This window comes from Neopsephotus bourkii, unplaced genomic scaffold, assembly GCF_033783945.1.
Source record: "Neopsephotus bourkii isolate Nb327-2 ecotype Australia unplaced genomic scaffold, CSIRO-AGI_Nbou_v1 NB_718, whole genome shotgun sequence".
NCBI classification, from domain to species: domain Eukaryota; kingdom Metazoa; phylum Chordata; class Aves; order Psittaciformes; family Psittacidae; genus Neopsephotus; species Neopsephotus bourkii.
Window position 1 is genome coordinate 2,441,634 of NW_026901217.1, and position 21,329 is coordinate 2,462,962.

At 37.5% G+C, this 21,329-nt stretch overlaps 1 protein-coding gene across 1 annotated transcript in view; it reads left to right on the forward strand.

Moving 5' to 3' along the window:
- The first annotated feature begins 6,501 nt into the window (after positions 1-6,501).
- The window catches only part of EDNRA (endothelin receptor type A), a 35,152-nt gene continuing 20,324 nt past the window's right edge, over positions 6,502-21,329 (forward strand). The window contains exons 1-2 of the mRNA XM_061354190.1: positions 6,502-6,764; positions 9,591-10,061. Of these exons, the coding sequence (XP_061210174.1) occupies positions 9,660-10,061 (402 nt within the window). The 5' untranslated portion in view covers positions 6,502-6,764; positions 9,591-9,659. The remainder of the gene's footprint in view (positions 6,765-9,590; positions 10,062-21,329) is intronic.

Here is a 21,329-nt window from a genome sequence, read left to right on the forward strand (position 1 = left end):
CACTACCAACTGTGTGAGAAACTACGGCAGATCATCAACACTAGGTAGGACAAGAAACAGTAGAAGGAAGATGGCTGATGAAAGCTGTTGTCAGCATTTGATGCCTGCCAGGCATATGCAGGAGATACGAGTAGTTCTCATTAGAAATAATACAGCAGAAGAGATACGGCTCTCTATGAACAAGCTGGGCTGGAAGAGTAATGAAAGGAACCAAGGTCAGCTGGCTCCCAACCCTCTGAATCCTTAAGACAAGTTCAGATTTCTTGACAGGTCTCAAACTTAGTATCACTGAATTGTATTAACACAGCCAAGTACCAGTAAAAGCACTTCTTCCACATAGTGTCTAACTTCAAGAAGAACAAAACAATTCCCAGTGATAAAAAGGGTCCCATGGCCCTTTCCTTGAAAAAGAGGTTTTTGTGAGATTGGATTCTGTTGAATCCATCTATGGCCTTTTCGTGGAAAACACCCAAAATATAGTTCTGGATAATGTCTCTGATCAAAATGCAAGATTTCAAAATAGGTCCTTAACATCAATATGTTATTATTCATTGTGAATCTGTATAATAGACTGGTAAGAAGTCCTTGGATTCTGGTGGTTTTATATCAGCTGTGCAAAATATGCTGTATTTGGTCTAATAAAATACTTAGTATGACATAGTAGATTACTGATATTTCTTTACTGAATTAAGTAAAACAAAAACCAGACAACCACAAAACATGTATTTAGGTACTGCAAGGAATGAACTTGAGTCCTTAGTCTAAGGACTTCCATTTGTCTCTTGACATTAACATTTATGCTTGTTTTTTCTCATCTATGTAAAAGAGGGTGAAAGTTCTGGCAATGGAAGTCCATGTCATAGCAAGGTAATAAAGGTAACTTGCTTAATGAAAACAATCACTATCTCCTTTAATCAGTTATATGTATCACAATTTAGGTGGTTATTTGCCTCATACAAAGGCTGTGACAACACATGACAGCTCATTGTACCAACCCATACTTATGAATCCACTCGTGTCTTAACCCAGCCCCTCTAAACATGGGATGGAGCCAGCTGTACTGCTCAAACAAATAAATAGAATACTCCAGTGCATAAACATAAAAATAGAAGGATCATTCTTGGATGGTTGGAAGAGTTTTATCACCAAAATCTAAAGAGCTGTCTGCTCCTTCTTTCTCAAATATTACAAACATAGAGATTTCTACTTACATTATCTTAACGGAAGCCTAGCTACCTAAATGTGTGCTTTGGTTTCTAATAGAGAATGGTCTTCTAGATCACAGAAAGGAATGGTTCAACCTTTTACGGAAACCATGATCAATCAAAAAGTCTTTATCCTAAAACTGAGTTGCAGAGTTCCTTACATCTGTAAGAACATGTAGCTCTTATCTATCAGTTAATGATTAAGTCTGTAAGTAGACCTACATGTATCACAGTACGATATTAGGTGAAATAGTTAGATGTTGAATAATAAAAGAACTGGACTTTACTGTATCAAAGTAAAAATACAAGCAGTTTATTTCAACTTGGCTTTAGTTAGGATAATAAAAAATTAGGTAACTGAGAAACATCAGAAACAAGTGAGATGAGTCAGGGTTTTCCATGAAAAAGAGCTTCACTGCAGAATAGCCAATAGAAATAATTTTAACCTTATTTAGATTAAGAGAAAATGGCATTTTAATATCGCACTATCTTATCTAGATAATTTTGTTAGTGCTTGAGATAATAAAAGAAGCATCTGGCAGTAGAACAGCATTCCTCTGTCACAGAACGTGTGTTCTGCAAATGCAGACTGAAACTTAGTTTTGTGAACTAATGTAAGTTATGAAAGATTTTCTAATCTAGTATATTCTCTTCCTGTTAGTGTTCTTTAAATTACATTTTAATTTGTATCAGTTTGTGCCCATTGCCTTCTGGTCTGTCACTGAGCACCATGGAGAAGAGTCAAGTTCTGTCTTTTTTACTGCCCTCCGCTAGGTATTTATACACATTGATAAGATCCTGCCTGCACCTTCTCTTCTCAAGGCTGAACAGCTTTTCCTCAAATGACAGATGCTCAAGTCCCTCAGTCATCTTTCTAGCACTTTGCTCGAATCACTCCAGGAAGACCATGTTTGCCTTGACACACCACTCCAGATGTGTCTCATTACTGATGAGTAGAGGTGCAGGTCCACCTCCCTCGACTTGCTGGCAATAATCTGCTCAATGCAGCCATAGATACCATTGGCCTCCTTTGCTGATAGGGCACATGGCTGGTTCATGGGCAACTTACTCACCAGGTAAGGTCTTTCTCTGCTACCTCCATTCCATGAGCAACCTTCTCATGAGTAGCCTCACAGTGACATTGGCCAGCTCTGTCAGCACTAAATTCCCATCAGGTTCTATGAAGCAAGAGCTTGAAAATTAGGATTTCCACCAGTGGAAATGGAAACTAACAGCGTTAACTCTCATAAATCTTTCCTGAAATGTTCTTCATCTACTATATTTAGCACAGTAGAAAAATGCTCCCCAGAAGAAGCTAAAATGCTCAGTAATTGAAAGGAATTAACAATACATGTTACTACTTCTCTAACATATACTCTAAAGGTCCAGCAACCTCACTTCTTATTAAAATTTTTCAATAATGATTCTGCAAAATTCACACACACCCAATCCACAGTTCCTGATGAATATTCCCATTTGGGGTGAAATATCTCCTTCAGTTGTTCCTATATTAATTGTTGGGCACTGTGGTCTATTTTGTCCTTTAAATTTCAATCCTTTTTCCCTTTTGATTCCATCACAACTTCAGGTTTCAACTTCCCATAGTCCAGGGCAGGAATATTTCAGTGATTCTATTACAAATTCCTTTCAAATTATGAGAATAAACTAATATAAAAGTATCCCCCCTATTATTCTCCTTGAATTATAAACTCATACTGTAAATTGACAAAAACTTCCAGCAACATGAAGGAAACAAAAGAGATGGACTGAGAAAGGGGTAAAGAGAGATGGAGGTAGAAACGAGAAAGAAGGAAAGAGGGAGGAAGGAGCAAGAAACCCTTTCCAGAAAGGGGATTTATTTGTGCTAAGTTCATGAAGAGAGTTATACATACGCCATTACTAAAGATACAATTTAAATAAAGCATCTACTGGGAAACAGAAATATTATGTCATAGAAGTAAGTAAATAGCTCAATGACACTGGAAATAATGGGTCCTGAGTTTCAATGAATGCACATTTACTAGTAGGGACTCTTTTTAACTGCATTATTCTAAGGCCACTATAAATGCACCTCTTTTCAATGAACAGCAAACCTACGCAAGATATAAATACTACCAACAGTTTGTATTGTTCTGTTTTGGTTTTTTTCAGTGAGGTGCAACTTCTGACTGATCCAGGGTTATTAAAAGTTGAGAACCCTGCACACCAAATATTTTTCAAACTAGCATGTTTCGATAAAAAGTTTTGGATTTGCTGAGCTCCCTTTCATTCAAAGCAAAATTGTTCACTAGCTGTACATACAGAATTCAAAACAGAACAGTTTTCCAGTATTTCAACCAAAATATCTGGGTTTATTTTTACAGATTATCCAAGTGGCTCCTAAAATTTTTTGTATTTGTTCTTGAGAGAAAAAAATTTATATCAGAAATCAAGTGGAAAAAAGCAAAATACTTAGATATTTGCATATTTTCTCATTAATAACTCTTCTGATTTTATGAATATGCTACAGATTATAAAAACATCAACTGGCTGCTTATGAAAATGCCATTTATAGACAATATCGCAGTTTGATTTTGGTCCTTTAAATCTCAGGAATGGAATTTAGGATGCCATGAGCTGATGAACATGTATTCCTATTTTATACTATGTCTGGTAAGTGGCTTAACAGGTAATATATCCACTAAACATTCATTTCAATCAAGTTAAAATTAATTCCTCCAAACATAACTAAAGATCCTTGTTATGGTCTCTAAGTAGTTGTAGAAAAAGCACTACAGCTTTAAGCTAGTAACACTTGCTATGAAGTGTTCTTTTCTAATACCTTGATGGCTTCAGGAAAATTCATAGCTTTACAGAATGTTGAGATGCTTCTTGAACACGACTCCAGCTGCAAAACCCAGGCATCCTTGAAAAACTGAAGTGTAATGGGTTATTCTGTAACAAGACTAATATGTTACCCTTACTCTGAATCTCTGAAGTTATGCAAGACAAGCCAAGTAGTTTGTTAAAGACACAAGCCAAAAGAGGTCAGAGGAAACACTTTCACTACGCTGAATCTGGAAATGAGAGTCCTCAGTCAAAAACTCTTCCTGAAAGAATGCACATACATACAGCAGCAGTCCTACAATGATGGAGAAAGTCTGACAGTTGGAAACAGCTTAGTGTAAAGAACTGTATTTTATCACTTTTCTTTGTAGCTGAGGTCAAATGCATTTGCAACTGCAAGTTTTGGATAATTCATATATGATAACTTCCTTTTCCATGTTACTTTCTTGAACACAGTAAAAGAAAAAACAGCTAGCAGGAAAAATTAAACATAACTTTTGAACTTAACACAAGAATTGAAATCTGTTTTAGAGGCTTAAAACATTAATGACCAAATAAAGGTCCAATTAATAAATAAGCAACAACAATAATAATAAAGAGCACAGAATTGAGCACTTCAGTAATTTCTAATAACTAATACTACATATTGTGGGTTGGCAATAACAGAAGCATTCACAGTAGTAATAAAGAGCTCTCTTTTCATATTTTGAAATAGATCTTTAACAGCATTTTTTAACAGTAAAATTGGTTATTTTATTTGATAGTGAATAAAGTCATGCATGGCAGTGTCTGAATATATGATGTACACCTTCTGAATTAATGGAGTTAGGAACTGGAAAGACAAATGTGTGTTTGAATGAGATCAGAATTATTTTTTTTTTTTTTTTTTTAACAACTTGAGTTTTTTAGATATAAAGGTCAAATGATCCTAGGGAAAGAATAGGGTACTAAGAATCTCTAGAGAATGTGTAAGAGATTTATGGACCATGTTTGATATAGCACACCATAAAGTGCACATGATCTCCAAGTACTCACTTTCTAGCTTTTCAATAGTTTTTCTAACAAGTTATCATGCAGATAGTTCTTGACAAAGCAAATCTTTAATACTACTGATCTATGACCAAATTTAAAATAACTCTACTAATCCACTGGCAATTATCAGCATTTGTTCAACTTCAGGGCAACTTGAGATTTTGAACTATGCTTTTCTACATGATTTGCAAACAGTAGGTTTCTTGTGATTCTCAGCCTGAGCACTTACATTCCTTCAAAGATCTTGCATTAACTGAGAAAGTTTGCTAGAAGAAATAAAGTATTGCTGTTCCAGTTGATCCAGATGCTCGTTTTCCCTGTTCTAAATTTATCAGATGATTTCAAATCACATCTACAGAAACATTCTTTCAATTACGCAACATTCTTAAATTTAAAACCAATTTCTTACGTGATTTAGTGTCAGAGATTTTATTTCTGCAGGCCACTAGCATCATGTTTTCTATTGTTCTTTTCAGCCTGTTTTTATTCCTTTAGGGCAACGTATTTTTATATCATATTTAGGAAGACTGACTTTTTGTATTAAAAAAAAGCCACTGTATGTTTAGAAAATTATTTCTGTGGTACAGCCAGACAGAAACTTGCCATGAAGTGAGAATCCTGAAATGATTCAACAAGGGACTCAAAATTTCTTGAACTTGCTAGCATGAAGTGATTTTGAAACTGTGTGCCCTATAAGCTGCTCCCTCTGGTACATCATAGAATCATTCCATAGAATCATTTTTCATTCCATACAATGGAATGGTTTGTGTTGGAAATGACCTTAAAGCTCATCCAGTTTCAACCCCCTGCCGTGGGCAGGGATATCTTCCACTAGACCAGGTTGCTCAAAGCCCTGTCCAACCTGAGAGAAGATTACTAGTTATAAGATAAATTCCCACTTCTGCCAAGTTTTTTTTGTACCACTACCTTGACAGAACAACAGTATTAGCAAATATAAGAATGCCAGCAAATGCTACACTTTTTTTTATCTTTGTAAATGCATTTATGGTCTTTAAAGCTAAGAGGTATTGGCAAGGTGTGCCCTGGATGGACCACAGAAATTTTCACCCTGGAACAGTCCTTGTTTATGGATCCAGAGGTTTTTGAACTCTTACACACCGACTTTTACTGATTGTCTTGTGAACATACAGTCCTGGCCAACCCTGGGGTAAATGCAAAGCAAAAGCTGTGTATTTCATCATGTTTTTCCCTTCTCTGTTCCTGACTCCTGTGCCTTCTAGTTTGATCAGACATACAACCTTTCTGAGAACTCTGTGCTCTATTACCGGGCAGCTGCAGCAGCGAATTCCCAGGGCTTTTGCTTAGATGAGTCTAGCAAAGGAGTTCAGCTCAGTTCCAGGAAAGAAACAGTTAAAGAGCACAGTGTTCCCCTGTGCCCGGGAGGCAGCCTTTGTGTTTAACACTGGCAGAGGCTCATTTTGGGCTGGAAGTTTAACTGGGGGAGGGGGCAGAATAGAGGGGACGCTCTGACTTCTTCAGGCTGTCTCTTTCTTCTACTGATTTAGCGGAGGTGGAGATTCCCAATCCCACCCATTCCGACGCAGGCAGGAGGATCTGGTAAGACTATCCCAGGAAAAGCCATTCGGAGGAAATTGGTAGCAGCAGCAGCGACGGCGGCGGCAGCCACAGCATGAGCGGGAGCGGGAGCGGGAGCCGGCCGGCGGCGGCTGCGCGGCAGGGGTGAGTGCGGGGCTCCTGCCGGCGGGGCCGCGGCCCTTCTCCGGGAGAGCCCGGCCCGGAGCTGCGGGGCGCTCCCAGCCCTTCTCAACACTTCACGTAACCATTAGATGACGATGGTGCACCTCTGTGTGCGAGTGGGAGAACAAGAGGCAGGCACAGGGCAGCTTGGGGTAGCTATTAAAACAAAGTTAAATAGTTCCGTAGATCTTGTCAGACGCTCTGCACAGGCTGCAGGGAGGTAGCACTCGTGTGCCCGTGCACGTTGGGATTAATCTGTGATAGCGGTACAAGAGGGGAATGGTTTCTTTTGTGGCAGAGGCAGAAACAGGAGGCGATGACCCCGAGAGCAAAGCGGCGCTTACAGCCGGAGAAATGTCTTGCAGGCGGTATTCCCCTCGGTGCTTTCGTGCCCTGGTTACGTTTATTCGTTCCCACTCTCGTCAGATGCTTTGGGGAAGATTAATCACTGTTAACCTTTTAGCTCGTCTTTAATACCTGGAGCAGTTTAACTTCCGATAGTACGGTCTCTTCTCGTGAACCTCGACATGGGAATTTTTCCGGCTCGATGCCCAGGGCGAGTTTTGACCAAAGAAGTTTTGCCCTCTGCTTCTGCAGGGCTACTGAGGCGCAGGCAGAGCTCATGCATGTGGCCTCCACCCGAACGCATCAACCTCACCCCCCCCCAGGTATTCAGATCACATGTGAAGAATACTAGACTGCCTTATTACAAAACGTATTACAGATGCTAGTTTGTTTTTTACAACCAGCAGCCTGCATTTTATGTTCTGTAACAATGCAAGTACTTCTAAAATATGCACAGAGCAATGAAGGACTGTAAGGAATCTGTAAGAAAATTTCCTCGGAAAGTATTATATTAGAAATTTTCTAGTTTTGCTCCTTATGGAGAAGTTGCTTCCAGGAGAGGGAAGAGATGGTAACTGGTAATTTTGTTCCCAGCTTTGCATGCTGGTTGTATGATTGCTATGCTACCACCATGTTCATGTGATATATGTATCAAATTTTTACAAGAAAACTTCATTAAATAAGGAGGATACTAATGCAATCTCTAAAACATAGGGCTGTTGGTTCTTTTCTTAGCTACATCACATTTGCTTGGACAAGTATGAACTTGGAAAAGTCATTTAAGTCATCAGCGATTCAATTTTTTCATTTGTGAACTGAGAAACCATAGTCATAGTAAATAATAAAAGTATTAATGTTTGCCTGAAAAGAGTTACAGTCACATGTGCCTGTTGTTTCTGATATGATTTAGGAACCTGAAGTGAAAGCACTTAGATCATGCAAACTGTTGCTATCTGCCTTGAGATACCATTGTAACCAGCGTTTTATAAACAAGCATTTACTACGAAACTTAAAATTGAGTGCACAGGAGCTCACAGTTGGTCAGAGCCTCATCTCAAATACACCAGTATGACAGACTGTAAGCGTGGGTCCCTAGTCTGTGATGGAGAGCTCTCTACATGCCGGATAGGAACACTCAGGTTAACGCTCCATTTGCTGCTCTATGTAGGTACACACACACTTCTAGAGACCACACACAACAAGAGAGGGTAATAGTAGTAAATATTTATACTGTGGCTGCCTGCTGAAGTCCTATCAGTAAACTGTCTCCCACATTCTTTCTCTGGTAAATTTCTTGCTATAAACTCCGACTTAATAGCCCCAAAGGGAATGAAACAAGGATTCATTTATTTAAAAGGATCCTGCCAAATCCTTTATGTGAATCCCTAGAAATCAGAGTCATAAATACTTTACTTTCTACTCTTCTCCTGACCCCATGGCAGCACTTAGTCTTGTTTTGCAGATACAAGCCATGTAAAATAGCCTTTTATCTTAAATTAAATTGAGGCTTGAAGGAAATGGACTTGAGTGGCCTCTTCAGTTCCACTGGAGATGTGGTATCTGTGTCCCTGTGGCAGGGAGCCAGCTGTGGTGGTTACACACAGGCTTACTGACAGAATGCTGTGATGCTTCCTTTCTTACCTGGAAAAGTCATGAGTTATTGCTTAGAATACTAAACCAAACGTTTTTTATCTGTAAAAGAGCTTAAAGGGTTATCATTAGCTTTGTGGTGGCTAGTACTGAATATGAGTTGCAATGACATCTAGGAACCAAGCAACGCATACAGTTTGAAGGGCTTTTCCTGGCCAGAAGTCTACCCTTGAGACTATAAAAGTTTTCCTCCTAATATTTAGGGACTTTGGATCTGGTCTAGAATTTGATTTGAAATATATGTATTTTCGGTCTTCATTTGAAATCCAGGTAGCTATTAAGTCAGAGCAAAGTAATACAGAACCTCATTGCGGCCAAATATCAAAATACTCAGAGAATTAACAAATTTACTACGTTTAATTATTAACACAGTACTGTTCCTTTATCAAAGGAAAAATAGTAACTTTTAATTTCAGGTAAAATATCATTCAGCAGTCTCGAAGGCCTCTCTTTGTTGGCACACTTTTCTTGCAAGACTGTTGTCCGGGGTTCAGCTTAAACCACAACAACTGTATTTTAAGCCATAACTTTTATTCACCATTTTTCTCCCATTCATATACAAATTCTGTCTCAAGTTAATAGGGTTTTGTGGGTTGTAATTTGTATAAACTGTCAATTCTGGAAATTTTTTGTGTGTTCCTTTAGCCAGACTGTTAATGTGAGTAGTCTACATTTCAGAGTTGCTTAGTGGTTATAAACATGCATGCTGCAGACTGTACATCCAAATACGCTTAAGTGTGTGTGCTAGTCAGCCCACTGTATTGATTCTGTGTTTCTTCTTTTTTGTTTTTTGCGTATTGATTCTCTCTGCAGGTGAAGAAGTACCTCACTGAAACACAGAATCCCCACTGTCTCACTGAATTGCTTTTTTGGGACTTCAGAATGGAAGCCTTGTGTTTAAGAGTTTCTTTGCTGCTGCTGGTTCCAGGATTTGTCCTCGGTGACAGCTCTGACAGATATGCTGCCAATCGGAGTGACTTGGGACACCACCTTTCCACTTTCTCAGGCATTGAATCCAGCATACTCCTCACCACCAGACAGCCCCTGGTGTCCAACCAAACTGTCAAATGCTCCCAGCAGACAAAGATTGCTGAAACTTTTAAATACATAAACACGGTGGTATCTTGTGCTATTTTCATCGTTGGAATGGTTGGGAATGCAACTCTGCTGAGGATCATTTACCAGAACAAGTGTATGAGGAATGGCCCGAATGCACTGATAGCCAGTCTGGCTCTAGGAGACCTTATCTATATTGTCATTGATATTCCTATCATTGTGTACAAGGTAGGATACAGCATCAGTACATTCTGATTGTGGTTTTCTTACAAGTACACTGTCCTCTGTGGTTACTTCTTTGTCTAAGTAGTGCTCTTTTGTCAATAATAGTCCACTTAAGGAAAACTACAACTCCTTTCTGTTTTGCAACAAAAAGACCTTGCTCTCAAGTCTCACTTTCTTTTAAAGATAATGAAGCTCTTAGCTCTTAACCAAAGCTTGTCCTTGGGCATTTCACGGGAACTCTTCCTTTATTATAGCTACTATTAGCTAGCAAAGGAATTTATGGGGGAAGACTTTTTATAAACTGGTCTCCCCCTTGATGGACATACAGCATTGGACTAGTTGCTATTTTTGGAATATCCTATCCTTACTTTTTGTTTTTACAGAAAATACTGCCTAATCTGCAGGCTTCATATTACAACTTTGCAGACAGAGATTATGTCAGTTAAGCATTAAGGTTTCAATTTGATATTTATTACTAGCAGATGCTCAAAATTACTCCAGAGTTAGTAAAATCAATTATATCACAGAATATTTTTGAAATATTGAATTTCATCTGACTTTGTCAAAGTACAAAAAGGATCCTCAGCAATTCTTTAATCTGGTGTAAAGTTATCCTGTCCCGGTTTTGTTATTTTCCATTTTAATTAAACAAAGCCATAAAGCATTTCTGATGCAATACATGTTCATTTGCGTGATTCCAGGACAGGCTTGAATAAACAGAACTGAGTCCCTTTTTAATATATCTCACTGATGTTAACTTAACTTAGAAAGAAATTTGTGTGCTTCTGTCTGAGACTGTGGATTGCATAGAGGTGCTTAGCTGATGGGATATTATAATTTTTTCTTTGTCTTCTCCCTAAATCTTAAGGTGTTTCTGTTAGTAAATAAAACACTAAGTAATATAACAAAAAAGAACCATTCCTCACAATTTTGGCCCTCAAACATTCTAGAGACTTAACTTTTATTTACATGTGTTTTAAACAAAATATTTTAATGCATAACTTTATCATAACTGCTGTTCCATGGCTTCAAAATGGATTTTAAAAGTAAAGAAATCATGATCTGAAAAATACTTATTCTGTCTCCCTACGACTATTAGGATCATGACTATTGATCTGCATTATAACACTGGTATTGATAGGACAAGATTATAAAAATTTGAATTCATTAATGGATTTAAAATATGTATATGTGCATTCATTAAATTTGTACAGAGGCATGTTATCTGTTGTAAAATGCAGTATCTAGTTCTGATCTTCTAGTATAAATTACAGATAAGTATTTTAACTTTATCTGGTTATAATATATGAATTTGAAATTAGGACAAAGACTGTTAATAATAATGAATGTGATTTAATAGAAATTTTAGTTTCTATTTTTCAATATTCCACCTGGAAAATCAAGTTTGTTGATAAGATAGGAGGTATCTGTGGAGTATTTTGGATTAACAAATTGAGAAAGATTAGCCTCTGATGTGGGATTCACCTGTGTTCCATAGCTGTGTGGATGCCTAATGTGGCATGAGATCAGGGTTTTGCATGTCTTCATTACTCTTGGCAAACTGGACTTGTAGTTGGACTGCATCTTCCATCATGCATTACAATTTCCTCCCTGGTAAATTACCCTGATGTCTTTATGGATAATTCCTAAGGCAGTGTTCTTAATTCTTGTAGTATTTCTGATAAGAAACTTTAAGTAAAAGTGGCATGTGCTTTTTTCAGAGCTGAGTTTGGGAACGAACAGGTATTTTTATTACACAGTTTTTCCTAGTCTTTCAAAAGCTCGGCTGCTTCTTCATAAAGAGGAATGGAAATCTGGAATTAATTTTGCCTTTTGTAATTGTCTTTTGATGGTCTTCTGAAAATTCTTTAGAAGTTTAGTTAAAAGTAGCAATATTTTTTACATTCCTTTTATTACTTTGCAGTACATTTTTTCCATTAATGTCAATCCCACACATAAGAAGATAGAATTAAAATCATATTTACAATCATAATTCTATCTTTAGTAATCTTTTGAGTGATTTAACCTCCAATATAAATTACTTCAAAGTTATATACAACTGTTTTGTTGTATAAGGTTAGCTGCTCATGTTCTGATACAGGGAAGCATTTATAATGGAACTCCAGTACTTCTGATAAGAAATTCTATTATTATTGATAGTCCATTTTTCATATAAACTATTCAGTAATGTTTCTGCCCACTTCAGAAATTGATTTTAAAGTTCATTAAATGGCATTCTGGTTTGTATCACTAGGAATCCAAAAATCTGTGGCACCATTTAGCTTCTTTTGTTGAGTGACATTATGAAGGGTGGCCACTCGAAATATCACAGTGTGAAAGTGGAAGTGATAGTCTTCTAAGAAAAGAAATTAAAGTGATTTTGGTTTTGTTTAAAAGCTTAAATTTTAAATTATTTTATACACTTAGTTCTGAACTCCGAAGATTCTTCTAGCTTTAGAGTCGGCCTCATATGGAACTGTGTATTAGTATTCTATATAAACAAATGGAGTGAAACACTGAATAGCTTATAGATCAGACCTCCATTTCAGTCAGCTCTGAAATCAGAATTAGAGTAAAAAGAATTCATCTGCATATTAAAATAACCAATGGTACTGTATTAAAATGACCAAATTGTTTTAGAACAAAACGTGTAATACTATATAATTATATATGAGAAATAGGTGTAATCACTTTCCTGAAATACAAGGAAAAAGATGTAAAAGACAAGTAGGTAATGTTACTGATATTCAAATGCATTTTACAAATCCTTAGAAAGAAGCAGCCAGATTATAGCGATTGAAAATGTAAGGTCCCAGGAGAATTGAGCCCATCACTCTGTTATGTATTTACACAATTAAGAAGGATGTGATGCTGGGAAGAAAAAACAAACAAAAAATTTATGTAATTTATGTCTGCTGAAAATATGGTTGAAGGTGTCTGACATTTTTATTCTTTCTTCCCAATACAGTAGGCTCAAAAATTCCCCCCTTACTTCCTCCAATTACTGTAATTATAAAGTGGATTCCCCTTAGCAATTTGTTAAATGGATTGAGATGTGAGTAATATTGTAATATTCACTAGCTTCCTTTGAAGATTTTCTAGATGTAAGAAAGCCTCATAACACTTAATTACAGCTACTATATCCACATGTAGTATCAAATCAATATAAAAAATTATTACAAATTGAGTTTTATAGAATGGGTGCCAGTTATAAATCCACCCTTAACAAACAGAAGTAAGACAATTTCATTTTCAATCACATGTTTATTTCACTGGACCAAAATAGTTTCCTCTTTACTCAAAACACATCCATCTCAGACTTTCAAGATGTCAAAGCTTTAAGCCTTCAAATCAGTAAGAATGACTTCTTTGCAGTGAAAAGAAGAATGGGAAATAAAAATTCCATTATTTATGCTGCTATAGAGGTAGGGTTAAGGCACTAAAGAAAGACAGGTTTCATACTTCATTTTCTAGTATCAGATGGTGTAATACATAGCTGAAACCTGTTGCATCACCTGCATTACCCATCACTGTCACATATATTTGTGGCTAATAAGCAAAGTTTGGAAGCAGTGCACAAAACATCTTCAGAGGACTGCTTTATATAAAGAACCTGGGCCGTTTTCTAAGGCTGTACAGCAGCAGAATGTCTAAGGGTAGACAGCAGCAGAATATCCATAGCACCTCTATCGCCTTAGCAGCACTGAAGCTCTGGAAACCCTTAGGGCTGCTGCTGTCACTTTCTAAAGTTTACCAAAGCAGTAACAAGAACAACAGATGCTCTCCACAGAAAAAGCTGTCCATAGGTCTTTTCTGAGCTCATGGAGCCAGAAACACGCTAAGCCAAGGCTCCCATCATTGGAAGGTCAAAATTTGGTTTTAATTATGTTATTGGGAAGTCCTGAGCTTCAGGTTTTATGCAATTTAGAGAAAAATGTTTGGAAGAGGTCTATTGAAAACTGACTTACATAGGATTGGCAAATTATATTGCCTTGCATCTTAATATGCTTAAGTCCTTAAACAGTTAGTTTATAAAGAAGTAGGTGAAGCAAATTAGTCTGCTTTTCAACCTATTTCTTTAAATGTAAATAATCAACATTTTCCTAATCATTTTAGTGATGTGTAGTAAAAGACATCTAACCAGAAAAAAGTGGTTAATCTCGAACAGCTCAAACAGCTAAAGAAGATAATGTTTTATTTAGTAAACTAAGCCTTTTTGTTAGTAAATTGATACTCATGTTTAGTTGCAACAGCATCTAAATCTGAGTAACCCACCTAGAGTATTATGATTCTAAATATAAAAGGTAGCTGGTAGTAAGCAAACATTTTCAGCCATATTATCTTCCGTAAAGGAAGACTTGGCGGAGGCATTTCTAGCCATAGATGTTTTTCAGCATCAGAGCTGATGTATAAGTGTTACTAATCCTTTTTTTAAAATCACAAATTCTGTGGCATATCTCATTACCTTTACAAACAGAATTTAATATTATACATAAGCAGGGATGATAATTAAACACATTGGGACTGATCCTGTAGGCTAATAGAGCAAGTGACATCCACAGTAGTTACAGTTTTGTACCAAAGGAATAGGAAGCCAAGCCCACATAAGGTTAGGTGTACTTGGAAAAGAAGCACTGCTTTACAAACAAAATTTGTCATATGTGCAGCGTATAGTTCTCAACAAAGTACCAATACCAGGAAATTCTGAGCCTACCAGCTTAACAACTGTGTTCTGGCTTTCACTGAACTCTTTCCAGTGGTTCCAAGAAGCAATGCAGTGATAGCCCAGTGTGATGCGGAAATCCATGTAACTTGCTCAGAATATGCCCTTACTTGGGTGTATGTCTCCATATAGTGATCAGACATTAAATAAATCTAGAGGTAGCATAAGAATTGATTGCTGAGTCTTGAAGACAGAAGTTACACAAAATGGAACAGAGAAGTCCATCAGGAATATATTCTCTCCTTTACAGAATACAGCCTCCTAGCAGAAAGTGTTTAATGTACATACCAAGGTAGCAGTTAAGGAAGAGGTTTTATATTCTTGGTCCTAGTTCAAGATCCATTCTGGTTTTAACTAATGGCAGTACTTCGGGAGGGTGGAATGTATGTTCCTTTCAATGAACAGGCAGCTCCTCCCTCATCTTCAATTTAACATCTCCCGCCTGCCTTGCTGGTTCTGTGGATCTGTAATGCTGTACAGTATTTAGAGACTCTATGTTTAACAGAATATTTTAGTACATTCACTCTCTTTATTTTTCAGTCAGCTAAACTCTACAGATAACAAGGGATTGTTTTGATTGGAAATACACAGGGTTTGCAGTTCTGCAGTAATTTGTTACCAATCCTGTGACTCTCTTTAGCAACACACAAAAGACAACACAGCCAGAAGAATAATAATAGCAATATTTTGCCCTGGGATTGAAAAAATCCCTTTCAACCAATCTCCACGCACAGAAGCACACCTTGCAGCTCATTTTCCTGAAGAACAGCAGCACAGCTTGAGAAATGGTCTTACCTAAAAGGATGGCAAGTTAGCCAATACCACGGAAAAGAAAAAAGAAAAAAAGAGACTAATCCTACTTTGTAAACACCAAAAATGCCAAAGGGGGGATGTCTAGAGTTGTTAGGAGTGCTTTACTACTAAGTAGATTTTTGTAATAAATATAAATGTTTTAACAAAAACGCAAAACTTAGGATTTATTTTTTTACCAGTTAGTTGAGACAGAATGTTCTGCTTCAAAAACAGGGCGCTTGTTCTCTCGCTTTTCAGGATCTTTTGAAATATAATCTATTTTCTCTTCTGTGAGAACTATACGTTCCCTTCCATAGCTGCCCAAGCAGAGGAAAAAACTGCAGGCATTCCATGAAATGGCATGAAACCCTCTGCTACCTCCACCTTTACTCAGCTGGGCAAGATGAGCAAATTAGCAGAAAATGCTGTGGTAGTGCAATTCAGAGGAAAAAATGTCTTTGATGGTTCTCATGCATCCCCGCATAACCTTTATTCCTTACGGAAAGAAACCACCAAAGTCAGCTTTTTATCCACCCAAAGTGGAAAAAAGGACAGTTCTCTGTTGTAGCAAAATTAAGAATGTATTTCCTGCAAATAACAGTTGAAGAGAAGCTGTGTGTCTTCTTTACCGTGGCAGTACTGTGAATCTAAGGAAAAAGACAAGTGATACCAGTTATCAGAAGCTCTAAATATCATATCATGATGATATATTTAATATTGGTCTTGTGGCCTGCATTATAAAGGTTAGCCTTGGTCTTCATTTTCCTCTTCTCACCATCCTTCCCAAAGCTGAGGCTTTTTACTTTCAGGAGTGGGAAGAGAAGGAATACCCTGAGACAAGCTGTGTTCTCTCCCCTTCAACTTTACAGCTTTCCCTCTTTCTAGAAAAGTCATGGAGCGAGCACAGCTGAGTTACATATGTGGGATGTGTAACAGTTCCAAGCAAGAAGTGGATGAGGATTGTCCTGTAATGCAATTCTCTCTTGGATATTTGGGTTGCAGGAAGAAGGGAAAGGCTTCAGAACATTCTTGTCTTATGAAGTTCCATGGAGACAGAAGGGTCCCACCTGAGTCACTGAATTGAAAAACAAGCAGGACACTCAATCCGCTTGTCTTCCTAACTAAGCAGTCTTACAGATCAGAGACAGGAGGAACGCCTCAGTTAGAACCATCATCCTTTGTCACTTAATGCAGTCAGCTCAGTGGTATAGACCTTGGACACTTCTGTGTTAGTTCAGATTTCATCTGGATTCCAACCAAAACACCATATTTGGCCCATGCCTTCTAGCAGACAAGGGCATACATAACTGTGGAACATAATTTAAGACAGAGCTTTACCAAGACAGCTTAGTGTCTTCTAGAGGAAACCAGCCTTAAAAAAAAGGGAAAAAAAAAAAAACAAAAACACAACAAAAAAAAAACCCAAAACCTAACAAAATGTGCTGATCTGATGAAATCAGAGGAATTTCTTTTGTCTTTCATTCTGGGCTATGTTGCAAGGAAAGAAAATCAGCCTGGAATACACTGGTGGTGTAACTTCTACTCCACAGTTAGGAGCTGCTGGTCAGTTATACAACTAGACATTATCTGTACAAACAGAAATCTGCTGGTTTGGTCCCTTTCTCCATTATTGCACAAGTTAACAGAAGTCATGGAATAAAGAAGGTATTTCTATCTGCCCTACTGAAGACGAAGCAGAAACTGACTGCCAGACTTGTGCCAGAATTGTTCCATCAGTACCACTGAACATTTAAAATGCAATGAAACTCATGAGAGTATCCTACATGGTGGTGGCATGAGGGCAAGCACTATCTGTACGAAACACAATTCAGTTTCTAGGAAGCAGATATAGGAAGAGAAGGGCTCTAGAGCACTAGGATACAACCAGAGCAGGAAAGGGCAGGTATGACTTTTGCTTTCATCCTCAATTCCATGCAGCAGAGAGAGAAGACCTCCTGACATGTAGTTGTTGAACCAAAGTGGTTTTTATAGAGCAGGTCAGAGCCTGCTCATAACCAGCACCTAACCCAGTCCATCTATTCTGAGCTGAGCTCCAGGGTCATCATCTGCCTATAAACACACAGATAAACACTGTGGATGCACATAAGCATGTACTGGTTGGTGGATCTTATGGTTGGATTGTAACATTCTCTCTTTTAGACTATATATAAATTGCTTGGGATGCACAGAGGGACTTAATGTTTTGTACATCAGCTAGCATACTAATGGGTGTTAGAAAATAGCAACAGCAGTAGAATAAAATCAACGGAATGACATTTAAAAATCATTGCAAAGGAATGTTCTCAGTGCTGCTGTCTTGTTTGCTTCAAGCTGCAACGTCAGGGCAAAGAGTTCATATAAAGCAGCAGAGAAGGGGGGATGCTCAAGGAAGCTATGGTTTTCTGGTCACTTTGCTGAGGTTTTTTAAGACCAGCAGCAGAACCTTGAAATCTTGTTTTCTGATTTCATTGTAAAAATACACTGCTGACTACAGTCTTTCCTCACTCAGGAATTGCACCACAGCTGAGCTGTATGAAATACTCCCAAATTGCAAACTGCACAAGGAGAAAAATGCATTTATTTTGCCACATGTCTTATTTTGAAACCTCAAAGATTTTGTGAGTGGGTTTGCAAAAGCACAACTGTGATCCAGTTGGGGTAATCAGCCTGATTCTTCCTATCCTTGTGCCTTGAGAGAAAATGTGATCTGCTAAAATATTATACTCATTTTGTTTGAATATTAAAACATGCAAAAGCACTGGAAGAGCAGAGCCAGTAGTCCCAGTTCTTACACTGTGTCTAAGTAACTCAGGGTTAATTAAATTAAATTCCTGGGCCCATTTTTTAAATACAAAATAAATGTGTTATTTCCCTCTGAAGTTTTTGTACTAAAAAAATTGCCAACTAAAAATATCTGCTGAAGAAAAAACTGGCAGCTGATCCAAGGGGAAGTAATGAGTGCATAACTGATGTGGAATGATAAGGGAGTATACCCATGGAAATGATTGCAAAGTTAATCTTAGAAATCAAATAACTTAATTATGATCCCAGTAATTTTTATTAAAATCAACTTGAAAAGAATGTCTAATGATTTGGGATTGATGTTATTCAATTAGTGGAAAAGCGTAAGAAACAAAAGGAATAAAATACTTTTAATCTTAAAAAAAGAGAACTTCCTGGGGTTTGGGGAAGGGGTGTACATGCTGGAATCATGGTAAAGCTTCCATGTGAGGAGTAATGAGTTAGTGAACCTTTTTAAAGTACAACACTTTTGTTTTTGAAGCTAATATTTGCCTTTTAGTAACAGAGTTTCACTGTCGCTATAAAGTGCGTTTTCATTTCTATTGCTGGTTGTACGCTACAGCCATAGCCATTGCACACAAGTGAACAGGTGGCTGTCTTTCCGTTGCCTTTTCAAGTGTGATCTATGATGATTAATCACTTTTGGGACAGTGGTTGGCACAAGGGATTGGCCAAATTTTGCTAAGTCTTCTTTTCCCTGGCAATGCCATTTATAATGTAGCCTTCACTCAGTGGTGCCTGAAAACTATTCTGATTTTACCCAAGGCAGGAGTCTGGAGCTGAAATTCCACATGACTACAGCTGATTGCACAATTACCATGGATTCAGATTGCCTCTTCTTTTTTTCAAAGGTTTTTCTACAGCCCTGACATAACTAAAGTCTCATGCAAGAGTTCGAGGCAAAAGGCAAAAATATGCCATGCAAGTATCTACCTAGAAACTAATTCTGCTGGGAACTTTCAGTGTATTTCATTCAGTCTATACATACAGATGAAAATCAGAGGAACTAACCAACAGCTGGCAGGTATAATCTCATTACCTTTGTTACTGACAACAGTTAAATCACCAGTCCTAGTGGTACACTCATCCTCCAGCCTTCTGGCACAGGGGAGATCTGGTTTCACCAAATACAATTGTCCCAAACTGCAGTACCATTGCAAAGGTGATCACATTTTTTTCTGCTGTGGTATTGATGGTAAATAAGATACTCAGCTCTCCTTGAAGAAGGCAAGAGCTCTCAGTATGCCAGAAAACACACAGCAACATACAGTTACAGAACAAGAGCAAACAACAACTACATTTATATGATAGATCTAACACTCTCAAGAAATAGGAGACAAACTTGTATTGATCCCATAGCTTATGTTGAGAAATCTCATTTTAATATTCAGCTGAAGAGAAAAAAATAACCCAGTAAAAACGTATAATGCCTAACATAATACCTTTTTTCTTTAACACTTCACAGCATTAACACCCCCTTGGCTGAAAGCTATAAATTGCTAAAATGTGTCTTGAAATGCAAGTAACCAAATGACAATATGAATATGGTCTCGGGGAGACATAGGCAACATGTGGTACATACCGCTGCTTCCAACATTTTTGAGGTATTATTTGGGGGTAAAAAAAAGCACATGTAATTTAGCATTGTGATGGATGACTATGAAAAAGAGGGGAGGTGAAAAAGCCAGGTCAGGACTGACTATGGAGAGAAGATGAATTACTATAAATTTGGCATTCAGTAATAAACATCCTGTACTCTACAGCAAAGTGCTCTGAAAATATTACGTGTGAAAAACCAGAAAGATAACTCCTACTTTAACGGAGATAAATACAGATGTGGATTTTAACTCCCCCTAGTTAACATCTATATTGTTAAAGATAGTGTGTATTAGTGTGTTTCAATTTAACAGTAATTTAAATAGGACATGTTTACTTTGAATACTGCAATTCTGAGCTACAACCACAATTTGTTTTTCTAATTCTGCAGCAGAATCCACCCACTCTTACTAGATGAGTGTGTTCCACAGCCCACGATTCTATTAACAAAATTCTCTGGTCCTTGTAGCTGCAAAGATAACTTTCAAAATGTGAACTCACTATAAGCAAAGAAGTCTGCCCAAGTATGAAAATGGCCTGACAGAACTGATCTGCAAGAAACTGAACTCTGAAAACAACAATTCAAAATTCTATTGATTTAATCATATTCCAAACAATATAATCCTTGGTCAGTTTTAACTGTAAAAAATGGTAAAAATATGTGATTCAAATGTTGTATTTATCCTTGAAAGAACACAACTAATTCTTGCATGCAGAATGCAGTGACCGTCCTTACACATTTGTGCAGATGAAAGTATGATTCCTTGTTCTCTCTTCCATTTTGTGCTCTTCTGCAGGGACAGACAGTGGCACATTACACATACTGTATCCACTGGAACTGCTTGTTGTGCCACCAGTTTACCTCTATTTCATGCACTTCAAAATAAAACTGTTGTGAAGTTTAGATCTATTTTAGTTGCATAAAACAGTCCCAGGTCTGCATCCAACTGTCTTCAAAAATTCACCAAGATAAGGTTTTAGAAGCTTTCAGAGGCTTAGGTTTGGCTTATAATTGTTACTTCATAGTGTATAATTTGTTGTCTTTCTCCGACGCAAATAAAAACATTCCCAAATCTAAACAGTACCATCAAAATATTCTGTGTTCTAGCTTTTGTTCAGGAAGGTTTAATATAAATCTTAATGACTGCACAGTAGAAATAGTTAATTACTTACAAGGGCATGTAGAGATAGGACAAGGGGTAATGGTTTTAAACTGAAAGACAGTGGATTTAGATTAAATATTAGGAAAAAGTTCTTCCCTGTGAGGGTGGTGAGACATTGGCACAGGCTGTCCAGAGAAGCTGTGGCTGCCCCATCCCTGGCAGTGCTCAAGGCCAGGCTGGACGGGGCTTTGAGCA